Below are 27,825 nucleotides of genomic sequence, written 5' to 3'. Positions count from 1 at the left end.
ACCTCCATGTATGTCTGTGCAATACACATGTGCCTGTTTCCTGCATCATGTCAGAAGAGGCCAGTGGATAACTTGGAACTGGAGATATAGGCAGTTTTGAGCTACCCTGTGAGTGACAGGTTCTAGGCAAGAGGGACTAGAAATCTTAACCATTGAGACAAGTCTCCAGCCCCCTGCTTTGTTTTCATTGTGGCTTCTTACAGGGAAAGACCATATAGCTCATTGGGTGATTGGTGTCAGAAGTCCAATCTGGACTCCTGCTCTTAAATAAGGTAATGGTTTCTCTAAGATGAAACTTGAGTCCACAGAAGGGAGCGAATGGCCTCCTGGGAGTATTGTTTGGTTTTAATGCAGGAAAAGCATCCGATATATAACACAGGGGAAGCGGTACACTAATGAGCGGTCCACAATGGAGGCTGAAATCTACAGCACCACACAAAGGAGCGATGCAAGGGGCCTCAAGGGGAAAGGTCCTTGCACTGGACATCAGAAGACTCCTGCATCCCTGTATCAAGTCACGCCGCCTCAACAAGCTGTTAAAGAGGAAGCACTCGAGCTTTACAGATGGGAAAGGGAGGCTTGGAGAGATGACGCTGTCTACCAGCATGGTCTCCACTAGAAGATGAATGTAAGCCCCTGTGGCTGGTCTCCAGATGGTATGCTTACAACCCGTTCCTAGACCAGGCTTAGACAAATACTTGTGAGTTGCGTAGTAGAATGAGTAAAATTTAAATAATGGCAGAGATCTTATGAGCAGAGGAAATGTCAACTAAAGGTAGAGGGAAGAGATGGGTTAATCACAGGAATCAAACACCCGAATATCACACTGGAAAATTATGATAGATTGGTGGGTAACGAGTTTATGTCGTTTTTATAAATATCAGATTTATAAAGTTACGTAGAAAAGTTGTATAAAAATATCCCAAACATCTGACTTTTTCCTCACCTGAAGAAGACACACGTAAGAATGCGTCTAATTGTCTTAGTTTTACAGTGTCTTGATTCGGGGTCCCATCCATGCTATCACTGTGTTAGGCTATGGTGGTGTGAGGTACAGAATCTGAGACGGACAAGTCCTCGGTTTTCAAGACTCACAATAACTGCAAATTCAGTAATTTTGACTTTGATAAATTGCCCCCTTGAGGTATCATCCATGAACATGGAGAGAAAAATGGAAGGAGAGAGGGAGGGAGGGAGGGAGAGAGGGGGAAAGAGTGTTTGTGTATGGACATGTTTGCATGAGAGGCTAAAGGCTTGAGGTCAACCTCAGGATCAGGCACCCTCACTTTGAATTTTTTTTTGGCAGAGACCTCTCACAAGACACAGGGCTGAGTGATCAAGCATGGCTGGTTGGTTACAGAGCTTCTGGGATCCTACTTCCTCTGCCAGCCCAGTGCTTAAATAGCAGATACACAGCACCGCAACTAGCTTTTTCCCCAGGGGATACTGGGACTCAGTCTCAGGTCCTGATGCTTAGACAACAAATACTATACCCACTGGGCTATCCAGCCAGACTTTAATGGATATTTAAACCTCTGTGTAGCTCTCACTAAGAGAGATAGTTTCAAGATAAAAATTCATAATTCCAATTTATACTATTTTAAATTAAAATCTATACTATTAAATTAGAAGGACAGAGCTATAAATATAAAGCATCTATCAATGCCAAGAGGGCTGATATATAATTATATACCAGATATATGATATATAATCACATATAATCACATTATATATGATTAATATGAAGAACACATCTTATGACTGTGGAGAACAAAATACATGAGAAGCTATAACCTCCAGCAATGCAATGGTGAAATTCCTAATATTTAAGGCAAATGCTTTAAATATTATTCTATGGGATCAGAGACTTACAGTTCGTTTTAGATATCAGGTACACAGAAAACACTGAATGAATGGACAGTTGTAGTCATATTAGAGAAAGTGAAATTGGTCGGGGAGAGTGATGGACAACTCTGTCCTTAGTACTCAGAGGCTGAGGCAGGAGGATTGTGAGTTTAAGCCCACCCTTGTCTACACTGGGAGTCTGAAGTTATTCTGAGGTATGGAGCAAAACCTTGAGTCAGAAAAATAACAGTGTCACAACTGCTGTTTCATGGGATGTGATGGCTGGTACTGGGGAAAACACTGTGAGAGTCAAGGTTCGATCCTACCCTCTGACTTGCTGAGCTATTTAGCTTTCTGCATATCTTGTGCAAAGCAGACCTGTCTGTTAACATGGATAAACAAATACCATTCTGTGAGTTTTCATTTTATTTACCTTCTCCTTAATTTCTACAATTATACATTTTCTTCCATCAGAATTAGAGAGCTCCATCTACCCTGCGGGTGATTCCATCCATCAGAACAGCCTCCTGCCAAACATCTGGAGGAGTTGGCACTTCATCAGCTTCACAACCTTGTTCCTTTCCTCTCACCTCCTCTGCAAACAGCCCTCTGTGCCCCACGAGCCCTTGGGACTCCATGAACTGCGTGGCCAGCTTCTCTGGGGAGATTTAACACGGCTGGGCCTTCTGCAGTGGACTTGACACTTTGACAGACACCTGTGCCATTGCTGAAATTATCTGTTTGTTTTCTGCAAAGCTAGCAAACAAAATCTCAGTTTGTCAAGGCAAAATAGAGATGCTTTTTGAGCTATACTTGAGAGAGGAACAATGTATCCTTGCTAGTAAATCCACACATTGCTTTGTGAGTGATGGTTACTGAAAAGGAAGAAGAAGAAGAAGGAGAAGGAGAAAAGAAGAAGAAGAAGAAGAAGAAGAAGAAGAAGAAGAAGAAGAAGAAGAAGAAGAAGAAGAAGAAGAAGAAAATAAAATCCAAGTATCTGGCCACACTGTAAGATTCTGTTATGAGGAACAGAAAGTGGAGGTCAGCAAATAATAAGAAAAACAATTTTGTCTTTTATGTTTGTTTTAACCCTTGAATGAATATATATATATCTTTACATGTATGGGTATTTTTATTCCATGTATGTCTGTGTACCATGTAGGTCTCTAGTGTTGGCCGAGGCCAGAAGAGTGCCTAGGACTCCTGAAACTGGAGTCACAGATTGTTAGATTGTTGCAAGTCACCACAGAGATGCTGGGAAGTGAACTGAGGTATCCTGAAAGAATAGCATGTGTTCTTAACTGCTGAGTCATTTCTCCAGCCTCATGTTTCAACATGTAGTTGTATATACAGATAAAAACCATGAAAACACAACATGTATTCACATGTGTTATCTAGATAATTCAATACAGAAGAAACATATAAGAAGGTAATTAAGGAACAGGGCTTCTAATCAGAACATGGGGATCACTCAGTGATAGTGTGGCCACGAGCTCTCAAGTCTGAGACTTGAGGGGTAAAACATCTTTGCCTTCTAATCTGAAATACTCTTGACAAAGCTGTTATGGACTTGAACTGTCTTCCAAGTTAGTTTCTGTATTAACACTGGTTGAATGTGGCGATAATCAACGGGTGACTATTCAAGAATCAATACAACATGGTATTGCAACTTCCGATGGCATTATCTCTTTGGAGAGAAGTGTTTTTGAGCGTGGGTACACTCACAGTAGGATTCCCATGACTAATGTTCAGGCTGTTTTCACTGCTTCTATGAGAAGCAGAGTATCAGGGTCCCCCAAAATGTGTGAACAGATGTAGGGATCCCAGAAGCATGAGTGAATATAACCTAAGTTTGAAAGAGAAAAAGGAAACAAAATTCTCTTTTAAATAGCTGGCCAGTTTTGTTCTTTTTATATAGCACAGACAATTAAAACCACTGTTTTAGACACAGTTGGTTTATTTCATATGTTTGAAGGATTTTTCTGCATGCATGGCTGTGCACCACAGGTATATCCGGTGCCCAAAGGTTATAACATGTGTTGGATGCCCTGGAACTGCAGTTACAGATGGCTGTGAGCTGCCACACGGCTTCTGGAAACTGAACCTAGGTCCTCTGCGAGAGCTAAAAGTGCTCTAACCACTGAACCATCTCTCTAAGCCCAGCTCTAAGAATTCTTAAGTTGTTGTTTTTTTTTTTTTAACTAGGTATTCAAAATACAGATCAACAGAAAAATATTTACTAGGACCTTTGTCAATATTCAGGACTGTCTACTGCTGATTATCAGTCCTGGTATCTATGTACAGTAGATTTCAGTAGGCTTGTAGAATTCATTCTAAAAATTAAAATGTGAACAAGTGAATAGACAGACTAGAAAGCGAGTGAATCCACAATTAACCTCATAAACATGATCTTCTATGTAATTTTATATGCATATTTCATATTATACATACTTATTTCCTCGTACTTATACCATGTGTGCTACAGGTACGGATGGATGATAACATAGTCATGTGTTTTATACCCTAATTATATTTCAGTTCTGTACGCAATGTTCCCCTGCCTAGAAATGAGGAAAGCATAATAAACAACACTATCATCATGCAGAGTTTCCTTTCGTGCAGATACCATGTGATTATCTCATTTAGAGCTAAGGACAACCCGTGTGAATGGCACCATTTCTCCATGCCAACTCTTCATGTCACGGAGGAGGAGGCAGAGACAGAGCGGGTAGAATGGGGACTAAACCCCAGGCTGACTGACCCCTCTTTGCCTGATTCATCCCATTTGGTGTGTTGGACAATAAGATATTAGTGTGTGCCCAGAGAATGTAGCCTGCATGCTTCTGAAGAATATGCTTTGCAGAGGGCTCAAATAAGATTAAAACGCAAGGCAATATACAGTATGTCTGGATAAGCCTTTATGACCTAAATGAAATACTCTAATTGAGCATTTAAATACTCATCATTTTCTGTTCACTGCAAAAGAAATGTGCTAAAGTTTACTTTCAAGTGAAAATTGAATGGGCCTGAAGATTTTGGGTAGCATTTTCCATGACGATGAACATGGCAGAGCTGGGTGTGGAAATGCTAACATATCAATAGTGTGTGTGGGGGGTCATGTCTATTACCAAAGGTGACACAGAGGTGTTGAGCTAACCTAACAGGATAAGAAAGAGAAGGCCAGGGAGAGACTGCAGTGGGGATGTGAATACATCTCCTAGTTGCCCAGCTCTAGAAAGTTAGAGTTGACCCCTCATTAAATGGCTTTACAGGAGTCTCAAATGTGGAGATAGGTCTTCCTCTAAACACTAGGTGGTTGCAGAACAGAGTTAATATTCTCCATGATCTCAAGCACTAATTGACTTTACATCAAGTATGTTCTTGAGACTTAAAGATACGTTATGTTCTCTATGCACACAAGAATATGCACTTGCTGAACAAGAAGTTCAAGAAGAGATTGTGTGAAATCTTAACTACCCAAGCAAAGTTTCTTAGATGGCTGAGAACCTGAGGCAAGCTAGGATCCTGGAATCTGGTAGACTTGGGGCCACAGATGTTTTGATCATTTTGTACTGTTATCATACAAACATGTCCTCTTCAAATGTATGCCATGCTCTGATTTTGATCAATTCATTTGTCTACAAATGTGAAACACAGCTAAGAATTGGAATGGCCATAAAAATTAATTCTAAAGCTTTCTAACCATTTGAATTGATAGACAATTTCTTGAATGGAGGGCAATTATGGGTCCACAGAGGCACATCTTCTGCAGACATCTTAATTGTTCTTATGTTCCGACTTCTCTCACTGTTAAACCTTTATGTGAACACTATACATGACGTCACAGTCACTGTTCAGTTGACACATCATCCCCCACTCTAATCTTTCCAGCACTGCTGTCTTCTGATATGACACAAGTATAAATAGAGCTATGCTCAAGGAATTACTGCGAACCTTCCTGGACAAGGCTGACTTTATCACTTGCCAGTACATAGCCCTCTTTACTTAGCATCTCACCACCCAGATTTGTAGGTCCTCAATGAAAGGAAGGGTTCACATGGATGGGGATGGGATACTACTCTCTGGCAGTCTAGTTGACTAGGAGTCACTGCTGACTCAGAAAACGGTGGCTGATGTATTTCTGGACCACCATGCCAATGTCTGTCTATCACTGCTGCCTTTAGTTAGGATATGGATAATGGGCTTTCTTCGTGAACCTCTACTTATAGCACATCTGGGACCAGTGATGCATTCATGGTCATCCTTAGAGCCTGCTACCTTCTACTAGGTTGGGTAGAAAAAAGAAGGATCAGGCTCTGCCCTGAAGTGTCCTGGTGTTCCTGGGAAAGACAGTGTTGGAGTTGAGTCTGTAGAAGAGGAAGAGAGGAGGAGGAGGAGGAAGAGGAGGAGGAGGATTTCTCGGAGCATGTCCTCTGGTATGGTTTCAATGCTCTGTGCTTGGTTTTGTAGAATCCAAACAACAGCTGGGTGAAAAGTGAACTGTTCATGTGTTTCACCAGCCACAAGCCCACAGTGGAGGCAAGATGAAGAGGGGGACTTGGGCTTCCTGATGTTCCAGCATGAACTTGTTTATGAGATCAACCATATGGGAGTTAGGTAGCCCATGCATGGCTTAGGAGTCCTGAATACATGAAAGTAGGAAGGTGGCCCTGTCTAAGCTGGTATCTGAAACAGTCCTCATACAAAAATAACCAACATAGGTGACTTCCAACTGGAAGCAGGGAAGGAAGAAAAGAGAAGAAGGATATTAGAAAGAACAGAAAAAATGGTAGTGATGAATGAGTACAAGAAACTCCCGAGACATCCCTGTGATGGAGACACCTGTAGAGCCTTAACCTCAACATCTGCGACATCCCTGTGATTGAGATGTCTGTAGAGCCTTAATGTGCGTTATCTTCAATGTCTACAGGCAATCTGTTGTTATTTGTTTGTGCAGTTATCTCCCTACAAATCTCTCTACTCAAGAGTGGCTGATTATTCACATTAGTTGTAGGCAGGTACCATGGTGGTCTTCAAATGAGGTCAGCCTATACAAGGGAAGGGCAGGGAGATGGTTGCCATGGACTTAGTATGATGCTTAGGAGAGCCAGTAGGTTGAAAACACATCCCTGACACTGACCTTTGTCTTTCACAGACATTCCCAGCCTCTGATAGACAATTTCTTTCGCATTTAGGAAACTGTATGAAATGAAATGTTCTCAGAAACAGGCAGGAGTCCGTTAAGCCGCGCTGGAGAAGCCGGTGTATCAAGCAAACAGTGGATCTTAGCAGACACAACTTTAATAAGGTAATGTCCAAAGCCATTAAGCTCCATAGGTGAAAATAAATGTTTTGCTTTCAAATGGTATTTAGAAACATGAGGTCAAACAAGAACAGGATCTAGGACAAGGCAGCTTGGGTGTGACCTTTCCAAGACTGGCTCCAAGCAAACTATGTGACTTGATGGCCACACCTTCATGTCTGCCTAATGATGTATGAGATGAGCATTAAGATGTGCCTCAGGCACAGGATTAATAAATATATTAAATGTACCAAAGAATGTCCCTGGAAGTATCCATGTGCTCTCTCTTGTTCTTAAGACCTTGGTTCTTACCACATCCCTCTCACTCCCTAACTATTGATTTGCCTTTCCCTCACCCTTATTCCCAAGAGTGGGTGCAGTAAAAGAGACTGCTCAGATTTCTGCTTTGCTAAAGCACTGTCTGAAATGTCTAGGGGACAGCTGGTTCCCTGTCACTGAAAGGCTGCAAGGTAAGGCTGCATGCTCATGCCACCTCAGCCATCATTCCGAGCCAACAACGGTGGACAGAAGTATCTCTAACCTACGTGCCTCATTAAAATGTGAACTCTTCTCCCAAGGTTCGTTATTCTAGTCCTACAAAACTGGAGTTATGAATAAAACAACTGCAGATACAAAGAAGCAATCTTTGAATATTTCATTATGGCTATTTGGTAATTATTTTTAGTTACCCTACTTTTAATAATTTCCCAGTTTTAGGTATATGCAGTACCAGATACAAATTATTATTATTATTATTATTATTATTATTATGTCTCTGGTATATTAGTAAAATATATATGTATACCAAAGGCATCCTTTTAGACATTTGGGCTCTAGAGAAGTGGATCCTGGGACTGGAAAAGAGTAAGAACATGAGGCAGGCCAGATGCAGGCATGGGGCCTCCTGGGCAGGCGTTAGGTGTGAGAGGTTGGGTCTTGCAGATTGTGGCTTCACTTTCTCTCTCTTCTTTCTATGCTTGCTAAAAAAATGTTCATAGCATTGTGTGAATCATCACACTTGCTCAAAAACTATGCCAAGTTCCACGGTGCCAGCCGGCATAGGGTGTTAGACCTCTGACTCCCACATCTTGGCAGGTCTCTGGTGTGGCTGCCATCATAATAGACTCTTTGAAGCATTTTGAGGAGACTCTTGGTTGCCCTCAGAGGAAGAACAAAAGCATAACATTGCTTTGCTCAAGATAGCTTTCCATTTGTATCTGGGAGTAGGCTTGCAAACTTTCATCAAAGAGCCAGGTTCTATGAACTGCATGATGTCTGTCACAGCCTCAGAGTGCTGTCTCTGCAGTGTCAGGGCACCTGTAAGGGACATTTCAGGGTAAGGGTGAGGGTGCAGTCTACAGCTTCACTCATGGACATTAAACTTCAACTTTGATGTCACTGCCACGTATCAGAAAACCTTACTCATCTCTTCATTTTCCTCCAGTCACTTAAATAGTTTTAATTTTCAATCTTAGCCACTGAGTGTGACTAAAACAAGTGGCAAGCTGGATCTGGCCTGTGGGCTGCTATCTGCCTATCATAGATTTAGAGGATATCACAGCGTATCATCTGAATGAGAAATGCTTACTGTTTGGCTCATGAGTTTGAACCCTTGGTTCCCAGTTGGTGGTGTTTGGAAGGTTATGATACCTTTAGGATGCATAACCTTGTTGGAGACAGTGTGTCACTTCATAGCTTCACCCCACTTCCTGTTCTTGCTCTTTACTTCCTGTGTGTGGAAACGCAATCAACCAGGTTCCTATTCCTGACCAGGCCTGCCTGGCTGCCATGCTTTTCCTGTCATGATGGGCTGTACCAGTTCTGCAAATACAAGCTAAAATGAATCCTTTTCTTTTCTAAGTTGCTTTTCCCTCTGGGTATTTGGGGGTGGGGTGGAACCATCCTCTTGGAGATAGGGGAGGAGGAATGGGACGTCAGAGGGCAGAACAGGATGGGGATAACGATTGCACTGTAAAAACAGATTAAAGATAATAAACAGAAAAGCAACTGATCAAAATGGTTTCCTTTTGGTTTCAGGTGAAGACTACCTGTTGCTTAGAATATGAACTAGGTACATGGCAGTTTTTATTGTAACTATTTTTTTTTTTACTAATTTTCCAAAAGTTCACTAACAAAATACAATTCTAAAGGCACATGTAGAACAGAGGCTTAATAAAATTCTCTTGTTTTTCTTTTTTATCCAAATTAAGTGTTTCTTCACAAGTGGTGTATGTGGAAATAAATTATCTTAATTGAGAATTTGCAAAATCAATGAATCAATCAATCAATCAATCAATCAATCAATCTTCAAGCAGCTCGACTCCAGAGAGTAACACTGAGAGTGAGAGATGTGACAAGCATGAATCAGTGTACTTGCTTATCTAAGTCTAAATGTATGTTATTAATATAGAACGCCATTTACAATGTCACAGGGCGTGCATTGGGACTTTCCCTCTTTCAATGCGGTGGAACAGTGAAATGTAAATTTCCGTAATCAACTACAAGAGTAGCTCCCCTCGCCTTCAAAACATGTAATTCAGCATCACATGCAGTTTAACAAAATCACTGCACTCTACTTAGTGGTCAGTTCAAGCTACAATTCACTGAGGTTACAGAGATCTGGGCTAAGCTTGTGAAGGGAAGGCCGGCTGCTGCACGCTTCAGGTGCAGTTAGCGGCATGTGCTGCAGGGAACGGTAAACTTTACCAGTAGGAAACCAACAGAGCCACTTCCACCGCTTACCTAGCAGGGTGAGGTTTACTATGAATGCCCCTCTCAATATGTGTCTAATTTCCCCGTATTTTTTATTAAGGTCAGTGTCATTAGGAACATAACCATAACTTTAGACTATTCTATGAATGGCTACAGATCATAGGAAACACTTGCCATTCTCCATGTGTCTGGTGGTTAGGCACAACTTTAAAAAATACATATTTAATCCTGGAGAGCTACACCGTTGATTGAGGTCTCAATAATTATCAAGTTTGAACATTTAAATGACAATTCTGAATGTTCTAGCCTATTAGTGTGTATGAAGCACATTCTAAGTCCATCTTTCAAAATGTGTCACATTTTTAACAAATATTTTGATCCTCAAGCTTGCTAAAAGGTAGACTACATCATTAAAAATGACTCACCATAATAATGCATCTACATTTTATGACAGGGGTACTGATTGCTTTTGTGGAGTACTTACAGTCATTAGCTAAACTATTGAAAGGACTGAAGACATCAGTCATGTTTCCTTTCTGTGTTTTTTTTTCTACTTGATAAAGTAACTTTACAATTCCTTTTGCACCGTTACTTGTTATAGCATAACTAGGTAGCTAAGTTGGAGTTACGATCTCTTTCTAGACATCATCAAAGATACTAATGATGAAAGCAGGTCATAAGGCTTGACTAGAAACACACACACACACACACACACACACACTCACACACACAGTCACATCACACAAGCACACACACACACCTTTCATTTAGGAACAATGATTTAGTTTCCAAGGAGGTCCGCGTCCCCCCCATGCCCATGTTCAGGCCTGAATATGTTCCCAATACACACCTGTGCTCGTGCGGAAGGTGCCGGTGTGTGCTGGCGGCAGAGGATCCCCCTGGCTCTGGCTGAGACTCCTCATAGGCGGCTTCTGATAGACTCGATCTTCATAGATTGGGTCTATGTGGTGGTCTGGGGACTGCAGGGCCCGAAGCTCAGGGGCCAGGTGCCCATGTTGGCTGCTATACGAGGCTCGGGACCCAGCTGAAATAAACAAACATGGGAACATGAGAACTCAGCCAACATTCAATCGGTACAACATCCAGCATCCAAGAATTTGTGAATGGAAGGGTATAGTGATCGAAGTCTCCAAAAACCCCAAATGAAGAATGTCTAATCAGCTTATCACCCAATCCAGCTGCCTCGCTCTGCTCCCAAAGCTGATGTCGCTGGATGGATGTTGGGCTTTCTCAAACAAATCCACACCAAACAGGACCACGGAAACTTATATATATTTACATGCCTGATGGATGTAACCTGCCTCTTTACTCGAGAGATCAGGCAGAGAGAGACAACCTTCAAGGTCCACGCACCATTTCCATTTAGCACTCTAGAAATTATTCTAAATGGTGAGCAAATGAGTATGCTCCAGTTCACTCCTCGTGTTCACTCCTGAAAACTGAACCGGAAATTGTCGCCATCAGCAGGTTCTGCCCTGGACAATGGGTAAGTAGACCAAAAGCAGCCCTTATTCCTGCGAGAAGCCGATATCTAAGGATAAGATTGCTGGGCCCTGGTTCCCTTCCCTCTGGCTAACCAACTGAAGCATTTACATTTACTCTTGCCTCCCTCCAGACATGTACAAATGCTTGTCACTAACTGGCTTACATATCCACTGTAAGTGGTTTGGCTTTCTGGCGTCTGTGAATCCTTCTTCTCAGGCACTCCCTGCATAGCCTGGAAAAAGTGTCCCTGTGGAGCAAAGCTACAAAACAGGGGACCCTTAGGTAGCTTCTTAAAGAAAGAAGCCTGCTACACCAGGAAATAAGTTTACACTGCTTGCCCTGGCTGATGATAAGTGAGACTGACTTACATCCAAAATAAGAGAAGAAATGTCAGGGCAATGGAGTCATTGGATGGACTTGGGGCAACAAGGAAGAGTGCTACATATCTGTGGTAAGCAGAGGACGCACATCAGAACCAAAAGGGGGCTACACTGTGTTACAAGGTGGCCTACCATTTACCCCCCAGCCCCAAACTGACACCTAGTCATCTTGAGAATTAATTGCAAACTGCCTTTCAATAACCTGGGTTCGGTCATTAAGAGGAGGCTAGGGGGCTGCATTGGAAGGACCGGAAGGAGGAGGGAGAAGGGGAGATGATGTCATTATATTTTAATTTAAAAATAAATAAATAAATAAATAAATAAAGATAAAATGACTGGGTTCTTTTCAGGAAGGGAAGCATCAGGGCAGGCGAGCTCTTTCCCTTTGTTGATAATTAAATAATCTCAGATTTAGATAGAGTTGTGACGAATGACAGATTGGAAGTCACTGTTTTGCATAATTAGGTTCATTGCATCTTGATTTTCCAAATGTCAGCACCTCCCCCCAACCCCTCGAAGCTCAAGTTTAGATTTCCCAGGAATATATTTAAGTACAGTGTGCTTCCAGCTCCTGCTGTCAACTCTGCCTCCTGTAGGCTCAGTTCATATTGCTGAGATTCCCACAGCCTAACACACAAGGAGACGTAATTTTATCTTAATATTATATGAGTGACCAAAAGTAAGCATGAGGGGAGGACTCAGTGGTGGCTTTAATCATCAGTTCATTGCTCTGAGTCTCGTAAAAACCAGCCCCAGCCACGATGGACAATGAGGATTGCTGTTGAACTTCGGTGGCAACTTTAGGACATGAATGCAAATGCTGCTTAGAATTCATTTCTTAGCACTATTTACCAAATTAACCATCTGGGTGCTAGGCAAGAAGCCGATACCTTACTTAACAAGAAGCCCGTCTTTATGGAAATCATACTTTCGGCGTGGTATTATTACAAGTATTATCATTAATTAACTCGGAGACCAACAACTGCTCAGACTGAGGAGATTAAGAAAGTGCAGAGAGCTCGGCTCTAAATGAGATGACTGTACCACACCCACTCCTCTCAAGGCTCAGGGATCACCACTGCAGAGGTGACAGAAAGACTGAAGAAGCAAGAAGCAGTAGATGACTACAGTAAAACGTTGATTTCCAGAAATCAATAGATCAGCTGCTTTTATGAACACACAATAGCTGTGACATCACGTACAACACCTACACAAGATCAAGCCAGACAAAATCCAAGCTTGGAGTAGGGAGGTGTTCTGGAAGTTTTGTCTCTAGCTGAGGAGGTGTTGGCGATCAATGGTTATTAGGAAAGAGAGATTCTGTTTTTGTTAGGGATGTGGGCCCTTGGGAAGATACCCTGCTCCAATAGATGGCCCTAAACCCTGCACATACCAAAAGCATTAAGTGAATTCAGCGAGCTTAAAAGAAAATGAAAGGGAAGATATTGAATGGGGAGGGAATATGTTTCAGAAGACAGAGGAGGAATTGGAGGGCACGGAATGTAACAAATCCATGCCATGCGTGTTGAAATTCCCAAGCAATGAAAAGTGCACATGGTCAGCAAAAACATCGACCAGCCAGTGGCATTAGTGAATATCAGAATATCACTGGTAATTCTAACAGCTCACAGTGTTTTCCCATGAGAACAGCTGGGTAAGAAAAATCCCACATTTAAGCTGTATACAGAGCATGGAGAAAGCCTTTCTCAAAAGAGCACTGTTTACACTGTTTCATCCTTTGTGGTCAGGTTTAAAGACCTTGTGAGTAGACACAGTTATTATCCAGACAAACGAAAAAGGACCGTGGACCAGAAGAGAGGCCAATGAATCAAGTTAAAATGATTTTTCACTGGTCTTGCTTAGGGGAAAAATGATCATCCGATATATATATGTATGTATATATATTTTGCCTTGGCCATTATGAAGGAAAAGATTTACATGGCAACCAATTGTAGGACTATGAATCTAAATTTAACTAGATACTTTATATATCTTCTGACTCACACAAAATGTACTTCACTTCCATAGAAATTTCCTTCCGTTGTCACGGTCTACTTGACAGTAAGCACCAAGAAGGATTGTAACCACCACTCAGGAACACTTACATCTCTCCCAAGAACTAAAACTATGCTATTATAAGAAGAAACATGCTGGGAAAATTTTTTGCCGGGGTCTAAAATGTCACTAATGTCAAGGTCAAGGGCCCTTACCAATTATGTTGGTAGCAAACAATTCTGGGAACTTGACCTTAACCAAGCTTGGGAGCTCAGAGCTGAAAAGTAGCAAAATGTAATCAAAACGTGATGGACCAAAGAAAACACCAGACCAGTTGTACAGACAGTTTCCCCTGCTACTGCAGAAGTACATTTCTGCAAAGATAATGTCAATATTCAACATTTATAACTTACTTATGCAGTCATTTAGCATTAAGATTTCAATTCTGCCCCGTGTCCCCTGCTCATCCTACTTCTTATGCCAATTCAGAGGCCAGAGAATTCAGTCACTGGCAATTTTATCATACAATGTTTCCAAAAGTATGTTTGAAAACTCACATCTGGAATGTGAGCATGACACATAGGATCAGTGATATAGAAAGACTACAGTGTGTCTTCCATGTGTGCTGTAACAAGCCACAGCTCCCAGAGGTGAAGCCCCAGAAGAGACCTGTCAGACTGACCCAGTACTGGTGCATGACAGCTCTTTCCAGAACTACCTCTGAGCCTCCAGCTATGTTTTCATGGCTGCCAATGGTTGGTTCAGACCACTTGACTGTGGTATTGCAGGTAGGGAGGATAAAGTTCACTTCTACGCTGCGCCTGTGAGAGCTGTTAAGCCGGAGGGCCCAAGACTTCAAATGTCGCATGCTCGTGTGTTGACCTCATTAGTCCACGGCTGGCCGTCACACGCGCATGTGCAATCATTATTTTGAAGTCTGACACAGTGGCTCATGATGCATAGGTGGCTTTGGCGTGTGGGCCGCAACGTTTAAAACTTTGACGTAAACAGAAACGGTACTTTTTTAAAAAAAAAATTTTTACCGTTCCTACTGTGTTAGTTTTGGAGCACAGTGTTGGAATGAGTTCTGGCCCGGATGTGACTCTAATCAGTGTAGTGAAAAAAGACAAGGCACTAAAGCGTTCTCCTTCCTAAGTTCCTCAAGTATGTGAAACCGAGGAACACACAACAGCCTAACACACGGGAGGCTGTAGGCAAACATGCTCTGTAATCAACAGCAAGTGTTGTCAGTGAGGGCAGCCGCTGCTCCCAGGCGCTGAACTTCAGATACTAGCAGTGAGACCATCCCCTGTATAAGTAACTATAGGTTGACTAAAATAAAAAACAGTTAAATACTTTCTAACACAAACCTGGAGGTTTAATTTTGAAACACTCTAAGTGATTCAAATGTTTCTGATTAACTGTCGTGAAATATAAACCTTAGACTGTTTTCTTCTTCTTGAGGGAAAAAAAAAACCAAAAACCAAAAACCAAAAACCAAAAAACAAAAACCATGCTGCTTGATTAAACTCAGAGGAAAGTGTGATATCTGGATAGAACCAGTTAGAGATACATCTAATACTGGTTAGTCTCATAATGTCATAAGTGTACACCGTGTAAGTAGATAGGCAGATAAAGATTGCATTGTGGGTCTGAGGGGGAAAATATCACTGGACTGAAACTCAAAAACTGATCTCAAAAGAAAATGTTTAGGGATGTGGTTTACACTAGTACTCAGAGAACAGGCAGGAAGTGAGCCCACTCAAGGAATATAGGGGCTCATACTGGAAGTTCCACTGCCTAAGAAGTTGAGGCAGGAGAGTTGCTGTGATTTTCTCTGCAGCCTGGGTTCCTGAATAAGCATCAGTTCAACAAGGGAAAGCAATAAGAAAGACAACTAAAGAGCCCTTCCGTGCTCTTCCTTCTGAATTCAGTTCTTATTCTGAATTCGGAATTGGATCCAAATAGGAATTCTAAGATCTACTTCCTACTCCTGTGCTGATTCAAAAATTAATCTTAGTATTTAAAGAATTCCAGCATAATCTTCACGTCTTATGAGTTAAATTCATGGAACAAATTTTATTTGCAAATGAACACCAACTCATTGGACTCACTTGACAATGTGTCTCGTGTGTTAGAAATGCAAAGCTATATGGATACATTTGCACGTAGACTAATTTCAGCACGTAGCCATATTTCAGATCAATGTTTGTGAGAGAAATGATTAATTCATATATATCAAATGATAAAACTGCATTATAACCTAATAATTTCAACGCAATGATATAAAACTACTCTGTGATAGTTTGGTTTTTGGAAAGAAAAAGTACCTTCTTTCCTTTATCACATAAATATTAGATTTTCATATTCTCTATGTCATACAGCTTTGCTGCTGTCATAGGGGTCTTGGATATTCATGGGGCCTTGGAGGTGTACAAAGTGGCAGTGTACACAACTCAGGGTTTTTTCCCCATCACTTTCTCAATGAGATATCCAATATAGTGCTCTGTAATTACTATACTTCATCTGTCCCTTTCCCAAATGAACATTGTCACCAATCGTGACTCAAGCACTTTCTGGTAAAACTAAAAGGAAAAAAATCAGTGGCCAAAATCACTGGTCCCCACAGCACAGTGACTGTGTCTGTGATCCAGTCTCTTGTCAAACAAAGGTCTTTTGATCTTAGGCTGGCTGTTTAAGCCCAAGCATTCTTTCTTTTAGGTAAACAGACTTCTTTTGTTTGATTCCTTCAGTGTCGGGTAGGGGGTTGCAGAGCAGGAGAGATACAGAATACAAGCAATGTGATCTCTGTTCCTAAGATGGGCTGTTGGACCAGCACAGTTTTACTTCCCACTGTGTAGTGAGTAGTGGGCTGTCTAAGATGCCCCGATGATGCAAAGGCTCTAGCTAAACAGCAGTGAGGGGCACTGTCCTGGAAGCCAGTTCTCTCCCCTCAGACCAGGTACTAGCCAGGTATCTGTGTCATGGAATACCATGCATAAGAATGTACTGATTGGAATTCACGTTCACGCTCAGCATTTCTGAGGGCTTGAGGTTGGACATCTTAACAGAGTCTCGGAGGAAGCTCCTGCTACTCTTCTCACTGAGAAGACAGGGGCTGCTGGTCTAGCATGGATGCCTAGCTGATTGCTAGAAGAAGTCAAATAAGGCACCAGTTTTGAATACTAGAGGCTGACACATCACCCATATCTCCACCTGCCTTTTTGAGCAAAGATTAGTGGCCTCAACAAAAACTCAGGGTAGGGTGTAGCTGGATACTGGCCATGCAGGTGGACCTTGGCAGGTGCCCAGCAGCCTAGCTCAGCATGCCTGTGCCCAGCAGGCTCGTGCCCTGAGGACTTTGATGATTGATCCTGTAACTGCTGTTCGTCTCCACATGGCCAGGTCTACACCAGGGGGCCACAAATGATTTCTTCTATGCTAGATATGGTTCTCCCTGAGCTAACAGAAGGACTAAAGGAACTGAAGGGGTTTGCAACCCCATAGGAAGAACAACATCAACTAACCGGACCATCCAGAATTCCCAGGGACTAAACCACCAACCCAAGAGTACACATGGAGGAACCTATGGCTCCAGCCGCATATGTAGCAGAGGGTGGCCTTATCTGGCATCGATGGGAGGGGAGGCCCTTGGTCCTGTGGAGGTTTGATGCCCTAGTGTTGGGGGATGCTAGAGCAGTGAGTTGGGAGTGGGTGGGTGGGGGAGCACCCTCATAGCGGCAAAGGGGAGGGGGCATGGGATGGGGGGGTTGCAGAGAGGAAACCTGGAAGGGGAATGTCATTTGAAATGTAAACAAATAAGATGATTAATTAAAAAAAGAATAGAAAAAGAAGTGGCTCTTCCTCCTGAATCTGGAAAAGTTAGGGTTAAGGGTTATCTGAAAAAGAGCCACTTCTAGAAGGGTAACAAAAAAAAAAAAGAATTTTTTTCTTTTAAATCAATAAAGCCATTTATATTTGGATGGGCTAGAATGTTTTTGTGGAGGTTATCTTGATTTTGATGTGGGCCCAGGTCCCCTGTGCTGCCACAGTGCAAACGCCCTGGCAAACAAAGGTTCCTTGATCTTCCACTTTCTTTGTAAGCACAAACGGCATTTCTCCACCCAGGGAAAATATGTGTATCATTTACCTCTGAGACAAACAAGAGGATTTATGCAGGAGGCCCTTCCCAGACACAGACCTCAGAAGAAAGCCCAGTGAATAGAACAGTATGGTGTATGGGTGCCTCTGAGGAGTGACCTGGTTTTAATGGTCGCTGTAGAGTGAAGACAAGATGGAGGCGACATCTTCTGCACACACTCAAGGCCTAGTCTTTAGTACGTCCCTTAGTCTGGGAGTCAGAGCAGCCCTGGGAATATCCATTCCTGGGTGGCTATGTACAATGGAGCTTAGACAGGGTTAGTTTCTGGTGCTTTCAGGGAAAGCTAGCAATGCCCTTTGGGAGTTTGGGGTTGGAGGAATGGGCTTTGCTCCAAGAATGCCTTACACTGTGATGCAATTAGCATCTTGCTGGGAAACCCTAGGACCTGACAGACAGTGGCCAAGTACAAACAGCAAGGCATTCTGGCACCCCCCCCCCAACCTCATGCCCTGCCCTTCTGCAGTTCCAGGATCAAAGGCTTTGAGGGTTAGGGAGACAAGGGTGTAGCATTCCTGGCTTAGGAATGTCCTAAGCACCCTTCCACAACAGCCTAACATTCAACCTGGTAAATGGACCTTCAGAAAGTCTCTCCCCGAGCACCTCAAACATTTCCTGGCAAGGTCAGGGAGAGCTGAATACTTTTATGTAGGGCAACATAATTAGATACATAATTAGATTCCAAATGTGTAACTAAAACGTTTGGACATCTACAAGCAAAAGAAGTTTAGCATATGAAATTTAATTTTTACCTGGGAGGAGCCTTGTCGTTACGACAATTTGCTTCAGAATATGTTTCTAGCAGGACTGAACTACAAGCACGCCTCACTCCTGTCTTCCACTTGTCCTAATGACCTACTGACTAACGCAATCTGTGATTTGCCTGCCACCTTATCAATTAGTCACTTCCGAGAGTTTTGAATGGTCAGTCTTCTATTGACACCCAAACTTGTCTTTATCAACAAGGGGGATAAAGCTCAACAGGTGTCAGCCGCTTTCCCTATCTCTTGAACACAGCATCTGCACTGTCAGGTTTTCAGACCTCAGTGTTATACATAATCCCCGGGAGTTTCCATGGAGAGCATGGAGAACAAGGTGGGCCTGGTACATCTTCACATCTGAGCTGCACAGGCAGGCAGAGGCTTCAAGGCAACTTTCATTAGCTATTCAAAGCACCACAGGAACAAAGCTGTCTCTCTTTTGGGTTCTGTGGCTTTTGCCCCAGGGCCACAGAGGAAACTCTCAGTGTGGAAAGAAGAAGAGTTAGCTCAACAAAAGGGGACATAAGCAGGCAAGTGCTTTCATAAATCACAAGTTTGCATCATGAAGTCCCTGGTTGGCCTGAAACTCACTAAAGAGACCAGGTTGGCCTTGAACTCACAAAAATCTGCCTGCTTCTGCCTCCCAAGGGCTGGAATAAAAGGCGTGCCCTACCACACTGGGCTGCAATTTTAAAAATACATTCCTGGAGATGGTTTACATTCTGTATCTTAAACAAAAGCCTGTTAGTTAGATTGCTTCCAATATAGCATACACAGGCTGTAAAAAGTACCTTTAAGAACTGGACACTGAGCTTCAAAATACACTGAGTGATGCACATTCTCTGTCATTTTTTTCTGTAGTGGATTTATTAGCAGAGAGAGGGTTTTGTGGCTTCTATAGGAAAAAGACGCATTAGCTTACAACAAAATTTACAAAGAGAAAATGCCAGCTATAAACTTTGTAGATCTACTATTCCTATGTTTACATTTTACAACCTCTTCATGTATTAATATTTTAATATTTTTTGTAATTCCTCTCATATGGAGCTTTGTATATAAGAAAGCTTTGAGAAGACAAGAATTATACTGTGAACTGTGAAGTTTCCATTAGGATTTAGCTTTTGGATTTTATTCTTTTCAAAAAGCCGTTCTATTATGTGTTTATGAGCATTTGTGTTTTAAAGCTCAATTAATTTTGGGGTGGAGTATACAGCACTGTCATTTGAACGCCCGTCACCCTTGTTAAAACATGAACTTCTTACTAGCACACATAAAAGACATCAGTGTCCAGCTAAAATGCTCCCCTTTTAGATGTCTCTATCAGAAAGACACTGATGCTGTCAGTCATTTGTGGAGAGTATCCTGTGGTACCAGTGAAACTTCTCTAGGATAGAAATGCCCACAAGGGAGTGAGTGCTACTAAGCATTGTCAACAGGAGCGGCCTATTTGTCAGTATGTGACAGTAACACGTTCATTGAAGACTGCGGTATTATGTTTGTGTCTTGCATCAATTCTCAGGTTCCTTCTCAATTCAAGGTATTAACACAGATGGTACCGAGCCCTCATTATTGAGATTGTGGCCCCTGTAAAAACAAATCCTAGAAAGATCAATCAAGACTCTTCCACCATGAGGAGAAAAAAGCAACAAGGATTCCTCAATGAACCAGAAACATCTTCACTACACATGGGATCTACTACTGCCCTGGTCGCCTCGGTCTTAGCTTTGTTTGTTCGTCTGTCCATCCGTCTGCCCGTCCGCCCGTCTGTCTGTCTGTCTGTCTGTCTGTCTATTTGTCTGTTTGGTTTTGCTTTTCTGTAGCCATCAGAATTATGACATGTACATTTCCATTGTTTAAAAAAATGATATTTGTGGTATTTTGTTATAGCAACTCAAATAGAATACACCAACATGAAGTAAATAGAGTAGACTATGGAATTTTCCACATCTAGCCAGATGAGCTTAAAACTTGAGTGAGTGAATGTGTGTGTGCCTGCGTATCATGTTTGGATGAGTGTTTCATCCTAGGAGAAGGAACGAAGACTTCTGCTTTACATTAACTCTTGAAATGGATACCCTTTTTTCTTTTCAGGGAGTTTTTCCACCTCCTTACACCACCTTGTCGGTCTAAGCAGAGAGAGTTAAGGTTGGAGTCAGAAACTATCATTTGAAGCTCAGGATTAAATCCACCTCTATAGTAAAGCAGTGCCTTGAGCTCAGAGGCCATTCGGGAGGATGAGCAGGCAGAAACCACAGTTGCCAAGTTCCTTTGAAGCTATTTGCACAGTAAGCAGAAACTACAATGGCTTGCTCTAACTTGCTTCTCAGTCAAATTACTGAAGCTTCTCTTTAGACTCTTTTGGCTGTGTGTTCCTCAAAGGTCTCCAATACACTGACCACATAAGCTCAAGAAATAATATGGAATGGGTATTGTCTGGTTTTATAGTCTTCCCTCCCAGGCTTATACTATGGCTGTTCACGTGGTTAGTAAACCTATAGTGTTGCATGGCCTGCTTTACAGGTGCCCATACATCCCACATCACAGACCGAAGAAAGAGAAACATTTTCTAGAGAACCATGAAGTGGTGAAGGCACAGACGTTCTTTCCTGTATCCCTTGGCGTCACCCTGCTGTTGATTTTTGATGATTTTTATCCTTTTACTGACTTTAGGCAGAACCTATATGATAGTTAATTTCTGTTACTGTGTTGATTGGATTAAGAAACACCAAGAAGATCAGAAAATTACACTTCTGGGTATTTCTATGGTGTATTTTCAGACATATTAGATCATTGGAGCGCCAAAATAATTGATGGTTTACTTTATTGCGGGATTAAACTTTTCAATGGGAGGAGGAACTGTGGGAGGCGAGGCAGAGCTGAGGAAGTACAACATTGGGGTGTTTTATTGACGGTGACTTCTTACCAGGTTCCCTAAGAGTCCTTCATCTTTCTGCTTTCTGTCTGGTGTGAGGTAAGCTACTCTAGAGATTTTCCTCATATGTTGGGGAGAAATCTCTGAAACTGGGAACTAAATAAATCTCCTCCTTGAATTTTTAAATTTTTCTTTTAGGTATTTTGACTACAGTAGCATGAATTCTGACTAACAAAACCTGGTATCTTTTTGTATTCACATTGTGGTCAGTACAAATGTGGCTTTTGGTTATTTGCTAATTACAACCATTTCCCATACTAGTTTGTTTACCATAGCCAGCCAGTATATTTGCAGACTTGCCATCTATTAGAAGAGACAGGATAGAATGTTTTAGATGTGTGGAGATCCCATTAGCTATCTTTCTGGAGCCTGAATGAGCACTACATACATTTTCGGCCTTGATAGTTTGTTTGTTGATTTGTTTGTTTTGATTGCCAGAAAATTCATAATTTCTTCTTGGTCTCAAAGCCAGCATTTACCATAATGAATATATAAAGACCCACTGATATTAGCCTGTAGAGATTTTAGACACTTTCATTTTAGTTAATCTGCAGTGAATATGTGTGCTTATTCTATCTTTTCCTTGGTGTCCCATTAACTTAATCTAAGGCCAAAAGCTCTGATGTTAGAAATAAACTCACCAACAACCTCAGCATCAGCTAAGCCTTCCCCACAGTTGGCTGTTAAGGAGCCAACAGGAAACACCAGGCATGGCTTCCCAGTGACATGTAAATTCTTATTTCTGAGTCTTTCTGCTCCCAACCTGCGATGTCTTTCTGCCATTCTGGCCTGTACAGAAGAGCATTTCCAGCAGATGCTTGTTGTACTGGACACCTCTCTGCAGCTCTGAAGAAACACAGTACCAGCAAATCAAGAGGCTCATTCATCAGGCACCCTATTTCTCAGAGGACAAGGAAATTTCCCGGCATTTGGCTTTTTTTGGGGGGGGGTTCCCAGAAACAGTCCTTTTTAAATTGATTCCTCTTTAATTTTCTCATACACCCCCACTTTGCCACTAGTCTTCCTTGCTGTCAGTATTCATTCACATTCTCCTGGGGACCCTTAGGGCAATGTGTGAAGAATCTTATTTGGATTTCTGTGTAATTCATTCTTTCAGAAATAAAGATTGGGTCTTAATGTATGTGGCTCTGCTACAGTTTGGATATAGTTTGTCTCCAAGGGTCAGAAGTTGGAGGGTTGGTCCTAGGGGTGGGCGTGTGTGGTAAGAGGCAGGGCCTAGCTGTAAGACCAGTCACTGAGTATACAGCTGTTGATGAGCTTGATACTGTTCTTGTGGGACCTGGGTTAGATGTTGAGATGACAATTGGAAAGGAAGGAAAGAAGGAATGAAAGGAGGGAGGGAGGGGGGGAGGGGAGGAGGGAGGGAGGGAGGGAGGGAGGGAGGGAGGGAAGGAAAGGGAAGGAAAGGAGAAGAGAGGAGAGGAGAGGAAAGGAAAGGAGAAGAAAAGGAGGAAACCTAATTTCTGAATCTAGTGTTTCCTATCTCACTATGTAATTTTCTTGCCACATGCTGTCCTTCTGAGGTCACCTGTGTCATAACCTGAGGGGCTCTCACCAGAGGTCAAATCAATGAGGTAAACCCTTCACTGTCTTTCAGCTGTTGAAATTTTGACATAGATTACTCTTCTGTCTTTGCAGGTAGTCAGGCTCAGGGATGTTGAAGTAGCAACAGAAAATGGAGTAATGTCAAACACTGTATCCAAGACTCATGAGTCGTCTGCCCACACATTCATGTGTAGTGTGAACCGTGTAAGTCCTCCTCTTTCACACATGTGACACCATGTACCTCGAACATTTCAACAACCCTTCCTTGAACCCTCTTGCCATAAGCCTTTCTCTTAGGTTTTCCTCAGTCAGATCCCTCCTCATATCAAGCTGCCTTAGACAAGTTTGTTCTGACTCTCCCTTGTGACGACTCTTATGTCCTGGTTCCTATCTGTGTATATTTGGATGCCCAGAAGAGCCGGATATGACATCCTTGGTAATAAGACATAATCATAAAGTCTGTTTAACCAGTGGACACACTAAACAAGGGACAGTCGCAATCTCATTGGCTCTTCTTGAAGATTACAATTGTTATTCTTATCTTTTTCCTATACTGCAGAGCAAGAGAAACCCCATTTTGCATTCTAACGGACAGTGCATGATTTTCCCTCAGACTTCCTGGGCTCAATGTTTCCAGGACACAGTTTTCAACATGTGTGTCCTTTCTCTTTCCTTCAAAGGTTTGCACCAAGAATATCCTCTCTGTGAAGTGTCCCCCGCTGCTCTGTTTCTGACAGAGTCCCTACCCACAGTTGCTCTCATCTAACCCCGGACAGAATATCAGTACTAAGAACACTAGGGCTTTGGCCCTTGCTGCTCACAGGTGAGTCCCCAGCCCCGAGAGGAGTGCCTGGCATGAAGCCTGTCCTCTCTAAATTCTCTTGGCTTCTATGAAATGGCATTTCAGAGCTAAGAAGGGATGTAACTATATGCCCACACATCTGTCTAGCTGTTAAATCTCTCAACAGCTGCCTTCTGGAGTTATAGAACTCTTCGGAGCATAACAACTCTTTCTACTGCATCTGTAATGAAGCTCATTGCTGTTTCGTGTTTTCTCTCTGTGTATTATGACATCACACAGATCCTGTGGGACTTGGTTTGAGTATCCCTCCTCTTGTCTCTTAACCTGCTGCCTGGGGCCTTTCCCTGGACTTCTCTCCATCCCTCTACAAGCCAGCATGCATTACTTCTGGAAACCATTTCCTCCCATTCCATGCTTTTATTTAGCTGGGATACATCGTTCAAATACTGTACTTTCCGAGGAGAGTGTGCCTACAGGATGGATTTTCCAGGGCTTTGCATGTTAGAGCATGTTTGATTTTTGACTTTTCCTTTATGATGGGAAGCAGGCTGTGTGGAGGTTTCGGGTTGAGAAAGACTCCCTCAGCCTCTCAGGCAGCACCTCCTGTTCTCTGCTGTCCAAAAGCTGTGACTGCTTAGTCAGGTGAAGTCTTTTATTCCTCCCCAGAGACACTGGGGTCTTTTCATCTTGGTACTTTGAATTTTCATGATGTGGTATAAGGAACACTTTCAATTCCTAGCACAAGGTGTTTCTGAGGAGGGTATAAGCCCTGAGGAATTCTTCCCCGTGACTTTGATAATTTACCTCCTAGATGCCTTTTTCTGAGACCCCAGTCACACATTACATCTCTTGAGCGTGACTTGCCTCTTCCCGCCCCAGCCTTCCATCTTCTACCTCTGTCTCTTTACTCTCTACCTTCTGGGTTAGTTCCTTAACTATTTTCCAGTCATCTCATCAATTATTTCTTAGTTTTATGAGTTATGTTTTTCTTTGCTCTGTTGACCTATCCTATTCAGTTTTTATTTAATGAATTCAAGATCTCCCTAAATCCTCTTCAATGCTAGACCCAAAGCTTTTGCTTATTTCTTTTAATCTCTTACATCCCTTAAATGATCTGTTTCTTCTAAGGGATAATTTATTTTTCTATTTTAGTCTCTTTTTTCGAGCCAGCAAGTCTCTCCCATTCCTCTGTAATCCTTGCTAATTTATCATATTTGAGGAAGAAAAAGAAAAAAAAAAACAGGGACAGATTTGTTCCATGATGTGAATAGAAGTGTTTCCCACTAGGCATGGATTCCAAATGTAACTTTATGACGAAGAGGAAGGGTAATGCAGGGTGGCCATCTTCCTTTAGGGTGACTGGGAGGTGGGCAGCATCCTCCCTCCTTCCTCCCCTCCTGTACTCGCTTATGTGACTTAAACTTCACTCAGAATGCCAACACCTGAATCGGGAGTGTAACTTTCACACTGGTTGTAGTTTAGTTCCGACAGTACTGCTGTTTTCTTGGGGTCAGCCCTAGCCCTTGTGGCTGGAGTGAGGACACAGAGGGAGAGATGGATGCGAACAGTAACTTTCCATTCTCCACATCTTCAGTCCACATTTCAGAGTCCTCCTCCGACTCAGAGCCCAGCTCCTCTCTGCCTTTTAACTTCCAGTTTCTAGAAAACACTTTATTTACTTCTCAGTGATAATGGAGTCTGTGTCCTGTGTCTCTCGTGACTTCATTTCCCACTGTATTTACATTTGTATTTGGGGATGCTGTTCGAGAAACCAGCCAGTGAATGTTAGGCAGAGGATGCCTGCTGAACCACAGATGGTGATTTCAATTAAGTTTTTGGTTTAGATTTCCCAGACAATTAAATATGATACAAATAACAATTGGTATTATTTCAAAAATTCAAAATGTAGATACCACCGCCCTTCCCCTGTCAAGTTAATCTATATATCACATTTTCATTGGCAAGGGAGGTATGGGGTGGGAAGGGTATCAGAGTAGGTACTGCTATCTATGAGTCAAATGTTAAAAAAATATAGTGACAGAGAAGCTTCTTGGACTTCTATCCACGTGAGCTCTGTTTCAAGACTCTGGTCATGCAGTTCCTGGAAGAGGCTGTGGAAAGCTGGGCTTTCCCTACTACTGTTTCACCTAGATATTGATCGGATAGAAATTAGATAGCAAGGACCACTGTGTGACGCAGATGCTACGTCAACTTACTGCTGTGGAGGATTTGATTCTACTGTGATTTCTGGACACAGGCAGACAGAGACTGTGACAGAGTTAGCTTGCACGCAGGAAGGATAGCGTGCTGGGGTCAAGTGTCTGCTTCCCTGAGGATAAGGAGGGCAGAGGATATGAGCCTCTAATGAGGTAGTAAGAAGACCATGGTTGCTACTCTACTAGTGGGGTTGCTGAGTTTCTGAAGGAGGAGGTCAGTGTGTGGTAAATGGCCTTCCTGCCCCAAGTAGATTGAATTACAAAAAACTCAGAGTGTACCCACCACACATGACAGAGATGCGTTCTCTACAGATTCAAATATTCCAGGGAGGAACTGGTCTTCTAGGGAGAAAGCCCAGGGTGTGGGTTTGTTGGGGTCAGGGGGCCGAGCTATGGAAATACAAAGCGTCTGGTTGACTTGGGTAGCTGCCCAGGAGTCTCTTTCTAAGCCATCTGCTGGTGTTACTGATGAGAGAAGTCTCCCTACCCAAGTTAAGGTATTGATTAAGACGGCAGGCTGATCAAATAATAAGCAGATAATGTAAATTCGAACAGGGATATTTTTTAAGATTGAATTTTCAGTATGTGAGGAGGCAGGTGTTCAGGAGACTCATCCTTGCTCTTGTCTACAGGCTAGGAAACCATCAGCTCCAGGAAGACAAACGTTAAAGTAGGAGACAGGCATCCTACTGCCTCTGAACTGTGTCCTGGAACTGAGCTTTAAACACCCTCACTGTGAACTTACCAAGTGACCATGCCCTTCTGCTCTGGGACCATCTCCTCCAGGAAACACGTAGGATCCAGCAGAGCCTATGGGGTCTTAGATCAACACTTTCCCTTGTATAAACTAAAAGAGTGAGATGTGGGAGCCACAGTAAGTCAGAGATTGAATGAAGCTCCAAATTGTTGGAACTCGGAGTTTACAGTGCATGGTCCGCCCCACGTAGGATGGCTTGGGCCCATTTGGCTGGAGTGTAAGTCCATCATGCCTTGACTAAGTAACTTTTCTTATAAGGTCAGTTCTCGTGGAAAGCACTGGTTAGGAATTTGCATTTCACTTGTCATTTCGCTCTCAGAGTAAGCTTCTGAAGTCTGATGACTTCAATACATATTTACACCCTGCGTTTGTATTTCCAGCAGGATTAATTTGGCTCTAAACTCAGAAAATGGGAGATCATATTATTTTAAAGTAACTAACATTGGAGTGCATGAAATCATACTCAATAGGATTTTGACACACATTTGAGAGGCTTTTTACTTCTTCACAATCACTAGAAATTTAATAAAAGACCTATATTGCTGGGCAAAACAAAAACAACAACAAAATAAACAACAAAAACAACAAAAAATCCCAACTTTATTCTAAATATCTATGTCCTTACTATTGTTCTTTAGTGACAAAATAAGTGTCCTCTCTACTCATGGATTATCTATAGCTTACACTATAAAGACTCTACTCAAAATTGTCTAGGTTAGATCCCTGTCATCTGGAGATTTGGGCAACGAATATGTCATTGCTGAGCCTCCACTCAAGTCTGAGGGGCGGAGGTAAAGATCACACTGCCTCAGTCAGTTGCTGGAGCCCACGTGATGCGCAACCTGCAGAGTGTGACACTCTAAGCGATACAAGGCCAACGTTCTGCAGTATA

General features: G+C 42.4%; 1 protein-coding gene across 5 annotated transcripts in view; it reads right to left on the bottom strand.

The window, feature by feature from the left end:
- The window catches only part of Ctnnd2 (catenin delta 2), an 810,313-nt gene that overhangs the window by 322,046 nt on the left and 460,442 nt on the right, over positions 1-27,825 (bottom strand). For all 5 annotated transcript variants that reach the window (XM_028767562.1, XM_028767558.1, XM_028767559.1 and 2 more), the window contains one exon: positions 10,710-10,904. In XM_028767562.1, coding sequence (XP_028623395.1) covers positions 10,710-10,782 — 73 coding nt within the window. In that variant the 5' untranslated portion in view covers positions 10,783-10,904. The remainder of the gene's footprint in view (positions 1-10,709; positions 10,905-27,825) is intronic.

This window comes from Grammomys surdaster, unplaced genomic scaffold (genome assembly GCF_004785775.1).
Source record: "Grammomys surdaster isolate TR1022 unplaced genomic scaffold, NIH_TR_1.0 174, whole genome shotgun sequence".
In the NCBI taxonomy this organism is placed as follows: Eukaryota; Metazoa; Chordata; class Mammalia; order Rodentia; family Muridae; genus Grammomys; species Grammomys surdaster.
This window is presented reverse-complemented; position numbering and strand designations above follow the sequence as displayed.